Source organism: Salmo salar, chromosome 03, assembly GCF_965601325.2.
Source record: "Salmo salar chromosome 03, fSalSal1, whole genome shotgun sequence".
Taxonomy (NCBI): domain Eukaryota; kingdom Metazoa; phylum Chordata; class Actinopteri; order Salmoniformes; family Salmonidae; genus Salmo; species Salmo salar.
In genome coordinates, this window is record NC_138293.1 from 83706000 (window position 1) to 83725818 (window position 19819).

General features: G+C 43.6%; 1 protein-coding gene across 3 annotated transcripts in view; it reads left to right on the top strand.

The window, feature by feature from the left end:
- The window catches only part of LOC106606602 (septin-9), a 153203-nt gene that overhangs the window by 69793 nt on the left and 63591 nt on the right, over nt 1-19819 (top strand). For all 3 annotated transcript variants that reach the window (XM_014202917.3, XM_014202919.3, XM_014202918.3), the window contains one exon: nt 12169-12915. In XM_014202917.3, the coding sequence (XP_014058392.1) occupies nt 12169-12915 (747 nt within the window). The remainder of the gene's footprint in view (nt 1-12168; nt 12916-19819) is intronic.

A 19819-nucleotide genomic window follows, 5' to 3' on the forward strand; every position in this document is an offset into this window, starting at 1 on the left:
CACGCCCTGACCAAAACTAATACAATTACTCCCTCTGCTGATCAGGACGTGACATTAGTGCACTACTTTTGACCGGGACCCATAGGGAATAGGGTGCCATTTGGGACATACATCCAGCCTTTCACATACTGTAGAAATCCAGAATTAAGCAAAGTGTGATTTAGCTGTGGTTGTTTTTTCTAAATACCCCTCAGTTGGTTAGTGCACGTTATATAACCTAAAACATGTCTTCTGAACATCCCATATCTAGAGGGGATTGTTAGAATGTATGGGAGCTACAGAATCCGACACATTCTGGGTGGTTTTCAACAGGGAGGAAGGATCAGTGTCTGAGACGGTCTAATAAGACAGCTTTTCAGGACACAAAGTGGAATTAAACCCTTGTGCTCTATGATGATTCACGTTAATGGGATGACCAATCATGTCCAGTAAAAACGCATTGATAAGGCATTGAAAACGTATTGTTAACGTGATTGATTGCTCAATCTTTTCAACTGCTTCCCAAGGCATTTCATCTGGCATTTTGAATCTGACCTGCACAATGCATTACAAAGCAAGCCCACTCAAATACTGGTTTCCCAACTTAACTATTACATTTTGTGCCAATCTGTCATTGTTCTGCACAGTAGCTTCCCTGACCCCACTCTATTAGAGAACCCCATTGGAGGACAGCACAGGAAGTGTCCCCTGCCAGGAGCTGAAAGGCCAACCAGCCGTCTCCGTCCTTATCTGTCCTATCAGTTCACCTCGCACGGCTAACACAGGTGTCCTGCCTCTGCCACCGTGCTGTGTGTGTTGTAGCTGGAGGCTACTGGAACCTACTGCTGGGGTCACTCCCAGGCAGGGAGAACATAGCAGGCTTTTGTATGTTTTCAGCTACCGCTCTTTGGAGGAGGAGAGAGGAGAGGTTAAGGCCCTAATTTTCCTCTCTGTTATGTGTATGTGTCTCATAGAAAGAGTTGGTCTTATTTCACTTGAACCTGAGAGGAGGAGAGAGAGGAGAGAGAGGAGAGGAGAGAGAGGAGATAGGGAGAGCGAGAGGAGAGAGAGTGGAGGAGGAGAAATGAGAGAGAGGAGAGAGAGGGAGAGAGAGGAGAGAGGAGAGAGAGGAGAGAGAGAGGAGGAGAAAGGAGAGAGAGGAGAGAGAGAGAGGAGAGAGAGGAGAGAGAGAGGAGGAGGAGAAATGAGAGAGAGGAGAGAGAGAGGGGAGGAGAAAGGAGAGAGAGGCGAGGAGAGACAGAGGAGGAGAGAGAGGAGAGAGAGAGAGGAGAAAGGAGAGAGAGGAGAAATGAGAGAGAGGAGAGAGAGAGGAGAGTGAGGAGAGGGAGAGAGGAGAGAGAGAGGAGAGAGAGAGGAGAGAGAGAGAGGGGAGAGAGGAGGAGATTGAGAGGAGAGGAGAGAGAGGAGAGAGAGAAGAGGAGAGAGAGGAGGAGAAAGGAGAGAGAGAGGAGGAGAAAGGAGGGAGAGAGGAGAGAGAGAGGAGAGAGAGGAGAGGTTAAGGCCCTCATTTTCCTCTCTTATGTGTATGTGTCTCATAGAAAGAGTTGGACTTATTTCACTGGAACCTGTGTGAATTCAACAGGTATCAGGATCAGTACTGATCAAGGCTGAGAGTAGGAGTTCTTACACGCACCGACCTGTCCACTTTGTTGAGGGTCAAGGGTCACACATCATTGTCTTCTCTGACACTCTCAGCTGTAAAAAGGGCACAATTGGCCAATCACAGATCAGAATCTGCATGTCGTGCAACATCTACTGATCATTCAGACCCCCTGAATTTGCCTCAATATTTCTAATAAACTGTGAGGAGCACATTGGTCATGATGAGGACTTTAACTGTACTCTTCTGTTCCTTCTGGCTGACAATCAGCTGATCACGTGGTGGGTGCCTTTATCAAATCAAATCAAATGTTATTTGTTACATGCGCCGAGTACAACAGGTGTAGACCTTACAGTGAAATGCTTACTTACAGGCCCTTAACCAACAACGCTTTAAGAAGTTTCAAGGGAAAAAAAGTGTTAAGTAAAAAATAGCTGTTCAGGAGTCTTATGGCTTGGGGGTAGAAGCTCTTTAGAAGCCTCTTGGACCTAGACTTGGTGCTCCGGTACCGCTTGCCATGCGGAAACAGAGAGAACAGTCCATGACTAGGGTGGCTGGAGTCGTTGACAATTTTAGGGCCTTTGACACTGCCTGGTATAGAGGTCCTGGATGGCAAGAAGCTTGGTCCCAGTGATGTACTGGGCCACACGCACTACCCTCTGTAGTGTCTTGCGGTCGGAGGCCGAGCAGTTGCCATACCAGGCAGTGATGCAACTAGTCAGGATGCTCTCGATGGTGCAGCTGTAGAACCTTTTGAGGATCTGAGGACCCATGCCAAATCTTTTCAGTCTCCTGAGGGGGAATAGGCTTTGTTGTGCCATCTTCACGACTGTCTTAGTGTGTCTGGGAAACAAGTCATTATTTTATTTTTTTGTACTTTTTTACCCCTTTTTCGTGATATCCAATTGGTAGTTACAGTCTTGTCCTATCGCTGCAACTCCCGTACGGACTCAGGAGAGGCGAAGTTCGAGAGCCATGCGTCCTCCAATACACGACTCTGCCAAGCCGCACTACTTCTTGACACACTGCTTGCTTAACCTGGAAGCCAGCCGCACCAATGTGTCGGAGGAAACACTGTACAGCTGGCGACCGAAGTCAGCGTGCATGCACCCCGGCCGCCACAGCAGTTGCTAGAACATGATGGGACAAGGACATCCCAGCCGGCCAAATCCTCCGCTAACCCGGACGACGCTGGGCCAATTGTGTGACGCCACATGGGTCTCCCGGTCGTGGCCGGCTCTGACACAGCCTGGGATCAAACCCAGATCTGTAGTGACGCCTCAAGCACTGCAGTGCCTTAGACCGCTGTGCCACTCGGAGGCCCTGGAAACAAGTTTTAAGACAGGCTAAGAGAGAAGATTGGGGAGAGGATCAGTGAGAGAGAGAGAGAGAGAGAGAGAGAGAGAGAGAGAGAGAGAGAGAGAGAGAGAGAGAGAGAGAGAGAGAGAGAGATTGACAAACAAACCCAAACATAGGCAAAGTCTTCTCATACCAATTAGGATCTGGCTAAAAATACTTGAATCAGTTATAGAACCCATTGCCCTTTATGGTTGTGAGGTCTGGGGTCCGCTCACCAACCAAGAATTCACAAAATGGGACAAACACCAAATTGAGACTTTGCATGCAGAACTCTGCAAGAATATCCTGTGTACAACGTAAAACACCAAATAATGCAAGCAGAGCAGAATTAGGCCGCAACCCACTAATTGTCAACATCCAGAAAAGACCACCTAATCACCTAACGACCTAAAAGGAAGTGATTCCAGAACCTTCCATAACAAAGCCATCCCCTACAGAGAGATGAGCCTGGAGAAGAGCCCCCTAAGCAAGCTGGTCCTGGGGCTCTGTTCACAAACACAAACACACCCCACAGAGCCCCAGGACAGCAACATATTAGACCCAACCAAGTTATGAGAAAACAAAAATAAAAAATATATATAATTAAGAGAAGACAGGCTATGTGCACACTGCCCACAAGATGAGGTGGAAACTGAGCTGTACTTCGTAACCTCCTGCCAAATGTATGACCATATTAGAGACACATATTTCCCTCAGATTACACAAACCCACAAAGAATTCGAAAACAAATCCAGTTTTGATAAACTCCCATATCTATTGGGTGAAATACCACAGTGTGCAATCACAGCAGCAAGATTTGTGACCTGTTGCCACAAGAAAAGGGCAACCAGTGAAGAACAAACATTGTAAATACAACCCATATTTATGTTTATTTATTTTCCCTTTTGTACTTTAACTATTTGCACATAATATTATTTTGGTGTGTAATGTTTACTGTTAATTTGTATTTATTATTTCACTTTTGTTTATTATCTACCTCACTTGCTTTGGCAATGTTTGCATATGTTTCCCATGGCAATAAAGCCCTTAAATGAAATAGAAATTGAATTGAATTGAGAGAGGGAGAGATGGGGAGGTAGGAGAGAGAGAGAAAGGTAGAGGTAGAGGTAGAGAGAGGTAGAGGAAGGTAAAGAGGTGAATAAAATAAAGACCAGAGTTGACATTTGGTCCTCATTATAATTATCTAGCTGTTGCTAGGAGGCTTGTGATCACTGTTATCTCATTGATACTGTACAGCTCCTGATAAAGACTCTTTGAGGCTTCACACGCCTTTGTCCTTGAGCTGGGAAACATACAGACAAGCTGACATGGAGGCACCACACACACACACTGGCATGCAAACACATAAACACATACTATACACAGTCCCCCTCTCGCTCTCTCTCTCTCTCTCTCTCTCTCCCTCTCTCTCTCTCTCTCTCACAGTTCCCCTCCTGCAGTATTGTGTGAGTATAACACAGTAGTGATTTAGGGGCCAGTGGCTGAGATGTGCGTCAGAGCCTCAGTGAGCCAGGCTCCAACCCCTCAGTGTTTACCTTACTACACAGGGGGAGAGGGCCACATACACAAGCACGTGTGCGCGCACACACACACACACACACACACACACACACACACACACACACACACGCACACACACACACACACACGCACACACACACACACACACACACACACACACACACACACAAACACACACACACACACGCACACACACACACAGACACAGCTCCCTTCTCTTTTGTCCTCCCCTAACACCACTACACCCAGACTGGTCATTACATCAGTCACAATATCTGTTGGTTGGATCCTCAACACTGTGAAGACTGTCGCAACAAATGTAGACCCTGGTATGGTGCTGGAGATAATGAATATGAGGTTAACAAGTGGTTAAGTGTCCCTTTAAATGGCACTTTTGTGTTGTGGATCTACGATATTCTTTGAGTTGAGATGATTCCTCTTTTTACTGTTAAGTGGACTGAAAGAGGCTACACAAGACTAACCATAGAATTAGGAATTAGAATGCTAATAATTTAATAGGATCTCTATGGGACTAACTACTGTAACTATTCATCCTTACTTCAAGTAATTCCTGTTAGTTCTGCTATGTAAGTATGACTTCATCAGGGATGTTGTTTTAGGCTCTTCCTTATTTCCTGTTGAATCACTGTATCTATACGGCTTTGTATGTCTCATAAAGCATTATATCAGCCATATCTACAGGTAGATGGAATTTCATGGTCCATTTTGTTCATGCCATTTTGTCTCAAAAGTGTTCTTTGTGACATCACTGGTCTAGATCTGTGTTTGTCTAGATCTGTTAGGTAGGATCAGCCGTAGCATCAGGTGGTTAGTCAGCTGAAGTAGCAGATCTGGTATATGTCTGTTTGTAGCATGGACCACATGGCTTAGTCCTTATCACTATCCAGATGCATGACTCTCCTTATCACGGGGCGGCAGGTAGCCTTGCGGGTTAAGAGCGGTGGGCCAGTAACCGAAGGTTCACTGGTTTGAATCCCCGAGCTAGCAAGGTGGAAAAATCTGCTGTTTTACCCTTGAGCAAGGCAGTTAACCCCCAACAACTGCGCCGATGACGTGGCTGTAGATTAAGGCCCCCTGCACCACTCTGATGGATTAAATGCAAAAGACACATTTCAGTTGAATGTGTTCAGTTGTGCAACTGACTAGGTATCCCTTTTCCACTAGCATGGCTGTCAGTGAACTGTAATACACTGTAGGCACATCAGGACAGCCTCTGTCTCTCCTCAAAGCTGGTCAGAATTGTATGGATCAGCTGAGACCATTGGGTTTGTATTCATAAAGCGTCTCCGAGTAGGAGTGCTGATCTAGGATCAGTTACCCCCCATACATTAATTGTAATGTAAAAGGCTAAACTTATTCTAGATCAGCGTTTCTACTCTAAGACGCTTTATGAATATAGGCTGGAAGCTGTTATTCATGTGGTGCACCAGGTTAGTTATCCCCACTCCTCCGGATCCCAGGTGTACTACAATGTGATTGATCATCTTATTGGCTTCCCAAACTGGTTTTCAACAGGATATGGGGGATGATTCTTTCCAGGAACTCACTTTCAAAATATCAGTTCTTTAATGTTAGTGCAGATGTAGGAAAATAGATGGAGAGACTGAGGTCATTTTATACTATTGAGATACAGCCTTAACAACACAGCACTCTCTATCACACTCATCATCAGGCCACTATCTTGGGTTGAGTTCATTAATCACCAAACGGTAGAAAACGGATTGAAACATTGCAGGACTACCTAGACTTGTCCAATATGAAGCGCTTATATTTGTTCCCCATTGCAAAAAAATATTCTAACGCTGTGCCCTAATGAACAAATACTAATTAGCATTGATTTTGCTGATAGCTTGAGGAAAGTTTTACTTACAGTGATTGTGATGTGGTTGTCTTGGCTGAATTAATGCACTGGATAAGAGCATCTGCTGAATGACCAAAATGTAAAATGTAAACACGGCCCTGCTGACAGTGGGCCAGATCCCTCTTCTTGTCTCAGGGAGGAAACCTAATCCCTGTTTGTAACAGTTGGCCATCAGTCACCTGGCCGCACCTCGCTGGCATGCCCAGGGCGGACCACTATTAGCCAGGGAGCGCTGGGATAAAGCCAGCCATTGTCCTGGACCATGGGTCCTAAGTACCCGGAGAGCCCGGAGCGCTGACAGACCTGGAATGCCAATCTGTCGATAACCGTCAACCAGCTGAGATTTCCTGTATCTGTACAGCAGGTTAGAGGGAGTTTAGAGGAGCCAGTGAGACTCAGTCTTGTTTAAGCAGACACACCATTTTTATATCACAAAAATATCCAAAATGCATCCTGAAAAACGTTACTCCTCATTTTGGTCTCTTTCCTCAGTGAAATTAAACTATTTCTGAACTGTTGCCAAGTTCAGCTATTACACCCAGAATTCTGTGTCAAACACCATCAATAGTACAGCATCTGTCATGTATCTACTCACACATCTTTACATCTTGATGTAGCCCTGCCTAAACTGCAGCCAGCATGGCTTTATTCAGTAATACCACACAAAAACCTGATGAAAAGAACCAAGTGTGTGAAAATAGTGTACTCCATAAGGGGGTCTATTACCCCCATGCTGCTCCCTGGCTTGGGGCCTTCTGAGTGGGGAAGATGCTGGCGCTGGCTGGGTTGTTTATTTGGGAGCTCCAGGGCCCTAGTCTGGAAGAGCAGAGGTTAGCCAGGTGTCGCAACCTCCAAACTGACACGAAACCAATGGAACCCCATATGGTATGCAGGGTTGGGGAGTAACTAATTACATGTATTCTGTTACATGTAAGGGGTTACAAAAACGGTTACTGTAATCCGTTACATTACCAGCAAAAATATTGTAATCAGATTACAGATACTTTTGAAAAAGTAGATGATTACTTTGAGGATTACTTTTAAATTCAGAAAGAAAATCTTTGACACTTCTCTGTTTTCTCAATGATATTCAAATCAGCATTGAAAACATTTAAGTTTGTTCCACCTGAGTGAGTCTGACCACAAGTCAGAGACCACTATGACAACACACCAAATGTGTTTGATTGCGGGAAAAGAGCAGAAAGAGGCTTTTGTAGGCTACAGTTCAAGCTATCTCTTCCAATGGTGATACTGCTGTCGGCATCCAAAGATTATCCAACTTGCATAAACGCTTGGAGGTAAGAATGACAGCGGCGGTTTAGTCTACGGCGATACAGATATCACTTATTATTATTGGTCAAAGCATGTCATTCCACAAGCCAGCATTTATTTATCAACTGGAATCAATGAACCCAATCAGTCCTCCATGACAACAAAATCATAAACAACAGAGTAGAGCTGGCTAATAAGTCCTTAGTTTGGGGGTTATGCTCTGGTAAAACAATGTGGCTAATCTATACTGATAGACTTTGGTTTTTAATGTAAGGATATAATTGAATCATATTATTATATGTAGTATAATAACAAACAAACCCATAAAGTAAAATTTTACATCCATATATGGCCAGCTATGTAAACTTTAACATTGATTTATCCTGAAATAGATGTCGTTCAATTGGTAACGTACATGTTTGTCTTCTTCTAATGCATTTTAAGGTGTAAGTAATCTAAAAGTAACTTAATGTAATCGGATTACATTACCGAGTTTGGGTAATCCAAAAGTTACTTTACTGATTCCACTTTTGGACAGGTAACTTGTAACTGTAACGGATTACATTTAGAAAGTAACCTACCCAACCCTGACTGTACGGCTGTAAGGCCAACTTAGAAACACAACAGAAACATAACAACAACAACAACTGGAAACAATAAGTCCCAGGTCCCAAATCGTTTTACCTGGGACTCATTGCACTACTAGCCTGGCTCCAGATCTGCCAGTGCTTTAGCCAACTCCCCTGTCTACCTTGGTTAGTTAAGGCATCCTGTTGATATGCAGAACTCAGTGTTTGCTAATGGAATAATAAATTGAATTTGGCATGGCTGACACTTAAATAGCATAAGAATGCTCTGACTATAGCTAGCTTTCAAGGATAATTTTATAAAGATTATAGCATGAAACTGTCTGGGCAAAAGCCCTGTGTGTGTGTGTGTGTGTGTGTGTGTGTGTGTGTGTGTGTGTGTGTGTGTGTGTGTGTGTGTGTGTGTGTGTGTGTGTGTGTGTGTGTGTGTGTGTGTGTGTGTGTGTGTGTGTGTGTGTGTGTGTGTGTGTGTGTGTGTGTGTGTGTGTGTGTGTGTGTGTGTGTGTGTGTGTGTGTGTGTGTGTGTGTGCAAATGGGGGTGGTTGCGTGTGTGATGATGCTTCATTTAGTTGAAGCGTGAAGATATTTCACTAAAAATAAAAATGCTGAAGAGTGCGTAGGATACTATTTCTAGTGAGCTGGGCTAGACTAATATTGGTCCTTCTGTTGTAGAAATGTAATTACTCAAGAGATTACTAAAGAAATTACTAAAGATACATTATAATCAGCTTCAGGTTTTACTATAAATGTAAGTGGGTCACGTGACCAACATATGATGCACGTCACACCCATAGATGGTATATATAAAGGTCCCACCCATAGATGGTATATATAAAGGTCACACCCATAGATGGTATATATAAAGGTCCTAACCATAGATGGTATATATAAAGGTCCCACCCATAGATGGTATATATAAAGGTCCTAACCATAGATGGTATATATAAAGGTCCCACCAATAGATGGTATATATAAAGGTCACACCCATAGATGGTATATATAAAGGTCCTAACCATAGATGGTATATATAAAGGTCCTAACCATAGATGGTATATATAAAGGTCCTAACCATAGATGGTATATATAAAGGTCCCACCAATAGATGGTATATATAAAGGTCACACCCATAGATGGTATATATAAAGGTCCTAACCATAGATGGTATATATAAAGGTCCTAACCATAGATGGTATATATAAAGGTCCTAACCATAGATGGTATATATAAAGGTCCCACCCATAGATGGTATATATAAAGGTCACACCCATAGATGGTATATATAAAGGTCCTAACCATAGATGGTATATATAAAGGTCCTAACCATAGATGGTATATATAAAGGTCACACTCATAGATGGTATATATAAAGGTCCTAACCATAGATGGTATATATAAAGGTCCTAACCATAGATGGTATATATAAAGGTCACACTCATAGATGGTATATATAAAGGTCCTAACCATAGATGGTATATATAAAGGTCCTAACCATAGATGGTATATATAAAGGTCACACCCATAGATGGTATATATAAAGGTCACACCCATAGATGGTATATATAAAGGTCCTAACCATAGATGGTATATATAAAGGTCCTAACCATAAATGGTATATATAAAGGTCACACCCATAGATGGTATATATAAAGGTCACACTCATAGATGGAATATATAAAGGTCCTAACCATAGATGGTATATATAAAGGTCCTAACCATAGATGGTATATATAAAGGTCACACCCATAGATGGTATATATAAAGGTCACACTCATAGATGGTATATATAAAGGTCACACCCATAGATGGTATATATAAAGGTCACACCCATAGATGGTATATATAAAGGTCCTAACCATAGATGGTATATATAAAGGTCCCACCCATAGATGGTATATATAAAGGTCCCACCCATAGATGGTATATATAAAGGTCACACTCATAGATGGAATATATAAAGGTCCCACTCATAGATAGTATATATAAAGGTCCTAACCATAGATGGTATATATAAAGGTCCCACCCATAGATGGTATATATAAAGGTCCTAACCATAGATGGTATATATAAAGGTCCCACCCATAGATGGTATATATAAAGGTCCTAACCATAGATGGTATATATAAAGGTCCTAACCATAGATGGTATATATAAAGGTCACACTCATAGATGGAATATATAAAGGTCCCACCCATAGATGGTATATATAAAGGTCCTAACCATAGATGGTATATATAAAGGTCCCACCCATAGATGGTATATATAAAGGTCACACCCATAGATGGTATATATAAAGGTCACACTCATAGATGGAATATATAAAGGTCCCACTCATAGATAGTATATATAAAGGTCCTAACCATAGATGGTATATATAAAGGTCCCACCCATAGATGGTATATATAAAGGTCACACCCATAGATGGTATATATAAAGGTCACACTCATAGATGGAATATATAAAGGTCACACCCCTAGATGGTATATATAAAGGTCCTAACCATAGATGGTATATATAAAGGTCCTAACCATAGATGGTATATATAAAGGTCCTAACCATAGATGGTATATATAAAGGTCCTAACCATAGATGGTATATATAAAGGTCACACCCATAGATGGTATATATAAAGGTCCTAACCATAGATGGTATATATAAAGGTCACACCCATAGATGGTATATATAAAGGTCACACTCATAGATGGTATATATAAAGGTCCCACCCATAGATGGTATATATAAAGGTCACACCCATAGATGGTATATATAAAGGTCACACCCATAGATGGTATATATAAAGGTCACACCCATAGATGGTATATATAAAGGTCACACTCATAGATAGTATATATAAAGGTCACACCCATAGATGGTATATATAAAGGTCACACTCATAGATGGAATATATAAAGGTCACACCCATAGATGGTATATATAAAGGTCACACTCATAGATGGTATATATAAAGGTCACACCCATAGATGGTATATATAAAGGTCACACTCATAGATAGTATATATAAAGGTCCTAACCATAGATGGTATATATAAAGGTCCTGACCATAGATGGTATATATAAAGGTCACACCGTTAGCCAACCTGTTGCTGCTTATCTATTTTATTCGTTGATAGAACCGCGTTTTTATTCAATGGGCAGAACTGAACAGAGTTAAGAGTATTTTTTTATTGAAAAATAACTGCTGATTCCTTACAATTTATGGGCAGGGCGAGCGCAGGGGTGTATTCATTACGCCGATTCTGTTGTAAAATGTTTTATAATATTTAACAACAGAAACCGTTTACTCCAAACAGAAACCGTTTACTCCAAAAGTTTTGCAACGAAACCTAGAGTTTCTATTGGACAAATTCAGGTAGGTCCCGCCATGTTTCGTTCCGTTTGCTTCCATTTGGGTTCTTAACCCGTGAACGGTTTCCGTAATAAGAGGTAATGAATACACCCCAGTAGCGCGCTTTGTGGTTGTTTGAACAGTTTGTGCGCATCGGTTTGTTGTGAGTCAGTCACGTTTTCAGTGAAGGAATGCTAAATAACTAAGTAGCAATGATGAAAAAATATGTGAAGCGTATTAAATCAGGTAATGAATGGACTTTCCCTGTTAATATTTTAGTTTCATTGGGATTCCGTAGGGTTTTTGTTTTATGTGACACAGTGATTCCGTTTTCAACTTGATTTTTGAATAGTGTTCCCCAAACACTTTAGAAATCAAATTGTTGGCCTACATTTTTTTCCAAGAGATGAATCAAAATCTGAAACGCGTTCCCCTCTTGTATTTTGGTCGCCTAGTTAGGCTACTCGGCTAAATTACGAAATTGTGATAAATACTGATGCATATCTTGATGTTTATTAATCCATTCATTATATTACTTGATTAATTTACAAAGCAACACAATTCGTCTGTGTTGACTGACCACAACATGTCTTCTCTTTTCCAGCACTAAAGAGGTCGTTTGAGGTGGAGGAGTCTGACGTCTCCATCAACCCCTCCCCTCTGTCCCGTAGGACCAACCTCCGCTCCTCCACCTCCAGCCAGCGAAGCTTCCACGACCTGGGCTCCTCCCGCAACTCTGACTACCCCTCCAGAACCTCACCTTCTGACCCCAACCCCTGCTCTCCCAAAACCAGCCTGAGACGCATGGAGCTGTCCGGGGGCGTGGTAGGAGGTCGTGCCCTGGATACAGCCTCCACCCGCCGGACTGAGATCTCCATAGAGGTGTCGTCCAAGCAGATTGACAGCTCGCCCAGCCCGGGTATCGCCCGCTTCGGCCTGAAGAGGCCCGAGGCCCAGAGCCTTGGTTCTCGAGCCGGAGTCGTCCCAGAGAGCTCCACCATCTCCAGCTCGGCACACAGACGGGCAGAGATCTCCCTCTCTCGGCCCCACGAGCCCCCCGGGGCACCCAGGAGGGGGGACTCCCAGCCTCCCTCAGCCACCCGGATCCCTGACCCCCCTCAGAGGAGGACCGACCCCACCATGGCCAGTCCTGTGGAGGGCCTTACTTCCAGGAGACCCGAGATGCCTGTCTTCCGACAGCCAGAGATGGCAGCACCACCTCCGGTCAGGGTGATGGAGAACAACAGCCACCCCCCAGCAACCAGTGGCCCCCTGCCCAGCCTGGTGGAGCCCAGGAGCGAGAGGACACAGCCCCCGGTCAGCGAGACGCCTGTTGTCAGACCTATAGAGAGTAAGTCAATCTAATTCTATGTCTGACACATCTATGCATTAGTCTCTAATGCTTGTTCATTTCACCTCTGTGTGCTCTCTCTATCTGTGGACAGTATTTCACAACTGCTCTGCTGAGAGAATGTAGAGAAAGTAGGAAGTACACACTTGTTTTTTTTAAGTTCAGGGGTTGTTCCTTTGATTTGATCAGAATCATTTGTGTTGTAGAAGGTCAATTGCATTTGTTTTCAGTGCTCACACCCTTTCAAGACAGTTTAGATACACAATCTGTCTAATTTAACATGTGAATAGTCACCTTTTACTCAGACAAAGTGCAGCCTAACTCTGCAAGGTGACAGTACCATTACAGATGGTTTCTCATGAGCTCTTGCTGCTGTGCTGTCTGGATGTCTGACTGGGAATATAGGTCAGAGTAATGCTGAGGATCCCAGCTGTGGCCCAGCAGTAAGAATGGGATCAGCCAGCCAATCAGTCAGCTAGCCAGCCAGCCAAGTTTAGTGTACTCTAACCATTACATCAGGCCCTCATGAAGGACTGAATTGAAGCAGACAGAGGTTGACATAGCTGTGAATTGTGAAACCGAACTATACATGATGTGGTACTCCCTTGGTTTTCATTTCAGATATTCCTGGAAGTGATGTTTTTACAGGGTAGACTCCGGTGTTAAGAATGCAGTAAAGTAGTGGTTGTGTTTCATAGTTCCTGGTCTATACTTCAGCTATGTCCTGTGTAGACATGCAGTAAAGTCCTTCTGTAAAGATGGATCATTCAAAACCAGAATGATAGATAGCCTTCCTTTCCTCTGTCTAACCTGACCTAGCCTTGAGCTTTTTGGGGTTTGAACTAGAGTTGAGTGATATGGCCAAAATATCACATCACAGTATTTTTGAAGGTATTTTAGGTTTTTGAATAATACAAGTTCTAAATATGCTTTATGAGTAATTCATGACACTAGGGTGACAACAAATACATTATACGTGATTTCAATGGGGCTTTCTCCATTTATACTCCAAACAAAAATACTTTTTAGCATTTTCATCAATTTCTGCACTTTTTACTATAATTTCCCCACTGTGACTCTAGTAGCAAATGGAGTAAACTATAAAAACACACATTATACGCATAGGAGTTGCGTATCACATTTAACAAACCAAACACACTGTTACAGAAGGTCAAGAAACTCAAACCGGTCCGTGCATCATTACCAGTGTGTGTATATAGTAAAATACGGTATACCACCCAGCCCTAAATTGACTGAATGAATAGGATAATGATAAATTGAAAGATACATTTATAACATGAATGTGAACCACTGCTTTTTTAAATGACTCTTTCAAGGTAGACTTCGAGATTTTGGCAATGAGATCCTTAATCTACTTCCCCAGAGTCAGGTGAATGCTGGATACCATTTTTATGTCTCTGCGTGTAGTTTGATGGAAGTTGCTAACTAGCACTAGCGCAATTGCTAACTAGTGTTAGCGCAATGACAGGAAGTCTATGAGTATCTGTATTTTCTTGCAAACCTACCTCTAACTTATTTTATATTGGACACAGAGGCATAAAAATGGTGTCCATGAATTCATGTGACTCTGGGGAACTAGATAACTAGATACAATCCCGAAGTATCCCTTTAAACTACTACCACTAGTTTGATGGCTGTCCCATTAACAATCACCCATATTAGCAAACTGATTTTATTTCAAACTTCACATTTCTCTAGTAGGGCCCTACGTTATACGTTATTTATCGTAATGAACGATATTAGTGAAATACCCACGGTAAGTGGTTGGTGTTAGTCATTTGTGGTTTATAGTCCCAGCTCTAGTTTGAACTTTGAAGCACAGTGACTAATGGTAGAATTATGCTGTGGTGTGAAGGGCTGGTGTGCGTCCCAAATGGCACCCTAATTCCCTATGAAGTGCAGTAGTTTTGACGAGCCCTATAGGCCCAGCTCAAAAGTAGTGCACAAATTAACATAGTAGGGTGTCACTTGGGACGCAACCATGGTTAGCAAAGCCTTGAAGTAAAAGAAGAACATTCTGTGGTGCTTTTTCCTAAGTCATGTGTCATAATTTTAGATGTTTCTGGGGAAAAGTACCTGTCATCCTACTGTGGCTAGGAACTGTGCACTAAGAACTATGACTATGATTCAGGCATACCAAACCTTCGGCCCATCCAGTTTTAAAGATGAAAAGGGCAATGAAGTCAATGTTATTTCGGCTTCCGATTTGCCTTTTTTCAAACCACCACAAAAGCCTCATATGGGACCGTTTCAACTTGAAGGGTCAGGGAGGTATGAGTGAGGTCATGAGTGTATGAGTACAGATGATGCAATGTTGACATTGTGGGGGCTTGAAGGCTTCCTATATGAGGCCTACCTCTCATTAAAGGTCTAAGTAGCCTTGACTTATTCCTGTCTCCTCGTGGGAGAGGTCTTAGGTTATTGTGGAGGAAGTTTAAAGGGCCACTTCACCACTTTTTAATCTCATTCATTATCTCCAGCACATACTGTACCGCTGTGTTATGTGGTAATGAATATGAGGTTCAAAGTGTTGAAGTGCCCCTTTAAGTGTGATGTCAGACTTGGCGTTGACCTGATGACCTCGTGCCCCGTTCTGAAGTATAATTTGTTATAATGAACAGACCCGGGTGATGCCATAGTAACTCCATCCACTATGAACCCTTACTGTACTGATGATGAAAATAAAGTTACAAAAACAGAATTCAGAATATTAGATACATTTGGTGGTGTTATTGTGAAGCCCCTGTGAGGCAGTATGGTGGTGTTATTGTGAAGCCCCTGTGAGGCAGTATGGTGGTGTTATTGTGAAGCCCCTGTGAGGCAGTATGGTGGTGTTGTTGTGAAGCCCCTGTGAGGCAGTATGGTGGTGTTATTGTGAAGCCCCTGTGAGGCAGTATGGTGGTGTTATTGTGAAGCCCCTGTGAGGCAGTATGGTGGTGTTATTGTGAAGCTCCTGTGAGGCAGTATGGTGGTGTTATTGTGAAGCCCCTGTGAGGCAGTATGGTGGTGTTATTGTGAAGCCCCTGTGAGGCAGTATGGTGGTGTTATTGTGAAGCCCCTGTGAGGCAGTATGGTGGTGTTATTGTGAAGCCCCTGTGAGGCAGTATGGTGGTGTTATTGTGAAGCCCCTGTGAGGCAGTATGGTGGTGTTATTGTGAAGCTCCTGTGAGGCAGTATGGTGGTGTTGTTGTGAAGCTCCTGTGAGGCAGTATGGTGGTGTTGTTGTGAAGCCCCTGTGAGGCAGTATGGTGGTGTTGTTGTGAAGCCCCTGTGAGGCAGTATGGTGGTGTTATTGTGAAGCCCCTGTGAGGCAGTATGGTGGTGTTATTGTGAAGCCCCTGTGAGGCAGTATGGTGGTGTTATTGTGAAGCCCCTGTGAGGCAGTATGGTGGTGTTATTGTGAAGCCCCTGTGAGGCAGTATGGTGGTGTTATTGTGAAGCCCCTGTGAGGCAGTATGTGGTGTTATTGTGAAGCCCCTGTGAGGCAGTATGGTGGTGTTATTGTGAAGCTCCTGTGAGGCAGTATGGTGGTGTTGTTGTGAAGCCCCTGTGAGGCAGTATGGTGGTGTTGTTGTGAAGCCCCTGTGAGGCAGTATGGTGGTGTTATTGTGAAGCCCCTGTGAGGCAGTATGGTGGTGTTGTTGTGAAGCCCCTGTGAGGCAGTATGGTGGTGTTGTTGTGAAGCCCCTGTGAGGCAGTATGGTGGTGTTATTGTGAAGCTCCTGTGAGGCAGTATGGTGGTGTTATTGTGAAGCCCCTGTGAGGCAGTATGGTGGTGTTATTGTGAAGCCCCTGTGAGGCAGTATGGTGGTGTTATTGTGAAGCCCCTGTGAGGCAGTATGGTGGTGTTATTGTGAAGCCCCTGTGAGGCAGTATGGTGGTGTTATTGTGAAGCCCCTGTGAGGCAGTATGGTGGTGTTATTGTGAAGCTCCTGTGAGGCAGTATGGTGGTGTTGTTGTGAAGCTCCTGTGAGGCAGTATGGTGGTGTTGTTGTGAAGCCCCTGTGAGGCAGTATGGTGGTGTTGTTGTGAAGCCCCTGTGAGGCAGTATGGTGGTGTTATTGTGAAGCCCCTGTGAGGCAGTATGGTGGTGTTATTGTGAAGCCCCTGTGAGGCAGTATGGTGGTGTTATTGTGAAGCCCCTGTGAGGCAGTATGGTGGTGTTATTGTGAAGCCCCTGTGAGGCAGTATGGTGGTGTTATTGTGAAGCCCCTGTGAGGCAGTATGGTGGTGTTATTGTGAAGCCCCTGTGAGGCAGTATGGTGGTGTTATTGTGAAGCTCCTGTGAGGCAGTATGGTGGTGTTATTGTGAAGCCCCTGTGAGGCAGTATGGTGGTGTTATTGTGAAGCTCCTGTGAGGCAGTATGGTGGTGTTATTGTGAAGCTCCTGTGAGGCAGTATGGTGGTGTTGTTGTGAAGCGCCTGTGAGGCAGTATGGTGGTGTTATTGTAAGTGGAGCTCCTATAAGGTGGTTGTGTTCATGCTGTCTGTGTAGTCTGCTCCAAGGGAGACACAGGCAGCTGGTAGGTGTGACATTCCAAATCTGGAGTCCATAAACGTGCAGCATAAAAATAGAAACCCTTCAATTTCCAGCTTTTTCCGCTGCGCTGCTGTTGCTTCTCTGTTGCCTGCTCCTTATTGGCTGTTTCATCACTGTTACAAACAGCCTCTCCGATGGCTGAAATAACTTTCTGCCAATCTACCATGTCCTCCTAGGGCTGTAATATATAGGTACACTTGATTTAGCTCGCCAGGTAGGCAGGGTTTTCACCTCGGGACCAATGAATGGCTCCAAACAGGGAAAGTCCTGCATTTTGTGTTGGTTGAGTATTCGTCATGGTTATCATACTGAATATCACAGCACCAAAAGTCTTTACTTGAGTTTAGATCAGTATCAGATGTTTTACTGATGTAAAAGTTTCCTCTAATCACAAGAAGGGAAGAACATCTTGAGAAAGGTGGTCTGAGGACTAGTGGTGTGTGGGTGGTGAAGTAAGATGGAACCAGTCCAGGAATCACCCTTTGACCTGCATCATTGGCTAATATTTTCCTCTGGGGGTATTATGAGGAGAGGAGAGAACCCAGACATGACTGGTAATGAAAGCGAGAGAGTTTTTGTTTATTATCTGTTTCACTTGCTTTGGCAATGTAAACACGTTTCCCATGCCAATAAAGCCCCTTGAACTGAGAGAGAGAATCCCAAAGATTGTTTTGATAGGAAAGGGGGTAAGTTCCTCCTGTAGTGAGCGTGTGAGAGGGGGTGTTGAGCCGAGGGAGAAGTGTGTAGATGTGGGCGAAATGGATCCCTGGTTTTCTCTAAATGTTATTAGGGAGCGAGAATAAACTGGAAACTCACCTTTGACCCCTATAGTCAGCTTAGAGTAAACACATACTGTTAAAGGGGGTCGCTGTGGTTGACTACATGTTGAAGGGGCTTGCTGCTGTGGTTGACTACATGTTGAAGGGGCTTGCTGCTGTGGTTGACTACATGTTGAAGGGGCTTGCCGCTGTGGTTGACTACATGTTGAAGGGGCTTGCCGCTGTGGTTGACTACATGTTTTACTTCTCTGCTTTAACATTGTGTTTGGGACTAAGACGATGGTTTTAAACCCATATTCCAGAAATGAATCTGTAGTGATGAGAGGACCGTCATTGTAAACGAGGGGTGAAAGCATTCCTCTGAACGAGGCGTGTCGGCTACTAGTACCCCCTCTGTCAGATAGTTAGAGGACTGAGAAACAGAACGATTAAACCATTAGACATTTTAGACATTAGATTTATTTGATAAATGTATCTCTATGGTCTGAGTGACAACCTTGCTGTTACAAGGTTTATGTCGCTTTATTTTCAATCACAGCCAAGCATAGCTAATTCAACCTCCACAATGGTGGGATGGGTGGGGACTCAGATGTTTAAGCCCTGTGTAGGTGGAGTGTGTTTTCAGACACATGTTTGGGAAGTATCAGTGAGTTTCCATCCGTATCTTCTACCTCTGGCACCCCCAGTGTACAGCACTGTGAGGGCAGTCCAGTGGGACCTTCTCTCCTTTCCCCTGGTGTGTGTGTGTGTGTGTGTGTGTGTGTGTGTGTGTGTGTGTGTGTGTGTGTGTGTGTGTGTGTGTGTGTGTGTGTGTGTGTGTGTGTGTGTGTGTGTGTGTGTGTGTGTGTGTGTGTGTGTGTGTGTGTGTGTGTGTGTGTGTCCTGCAGGGACAGTAGGTTCCGTCATGCCCCTTCTCTATTTGAGTGTGACCAACCTGCCTGGGTGCCTCAGGCCACCCTGTCTGTCGGACAGTAATTCGTGTGTGTGTGCGCACGCTATGTGCCACTGTGACATGTATTCCGGGTGTCTGGCCTAGGGGACAGGTGCTAGAGATGGACTACTGTTACAGGGGTAAGGTACAGGTACCTTTATGGGGGTGGTGTTAAACACTAGGTAGTCAAATGTATTACAGTGTTACGTTAAGGTGTGTTTAATTTACCGCAATAAAATGCTTTAACGTAGTGTATGGGTAGAGAGGGATTTGTTTTTGCAATCTTCCATTGATAGTTAACTATTTGCAATGGACAATTTTATTCCATTGGCCATTTTAATTCAACAGCAAGTACAATATGTGTCAAATGTCAGTCTGCTCCGTTACAGTGGACTTTACGGTGTCATAACTTTAAAGGTCCATAGTGAAATGCTTCATTGTCAGTGTGTTGCATGGACATGTGAAACATTACATTTAGTATGTGATTGAACGTTTTCAATTGGATTTCAAAGCCTTGAAATGTGTTGCTGTAAATTGTTGGAAGACATTTCTGTAGAGCTGGTGCTTCCACAGGAAATGATCTCATACACACACAGCTGCCTATGCCTGGCTTGGACGTGACTACGCAGTGAG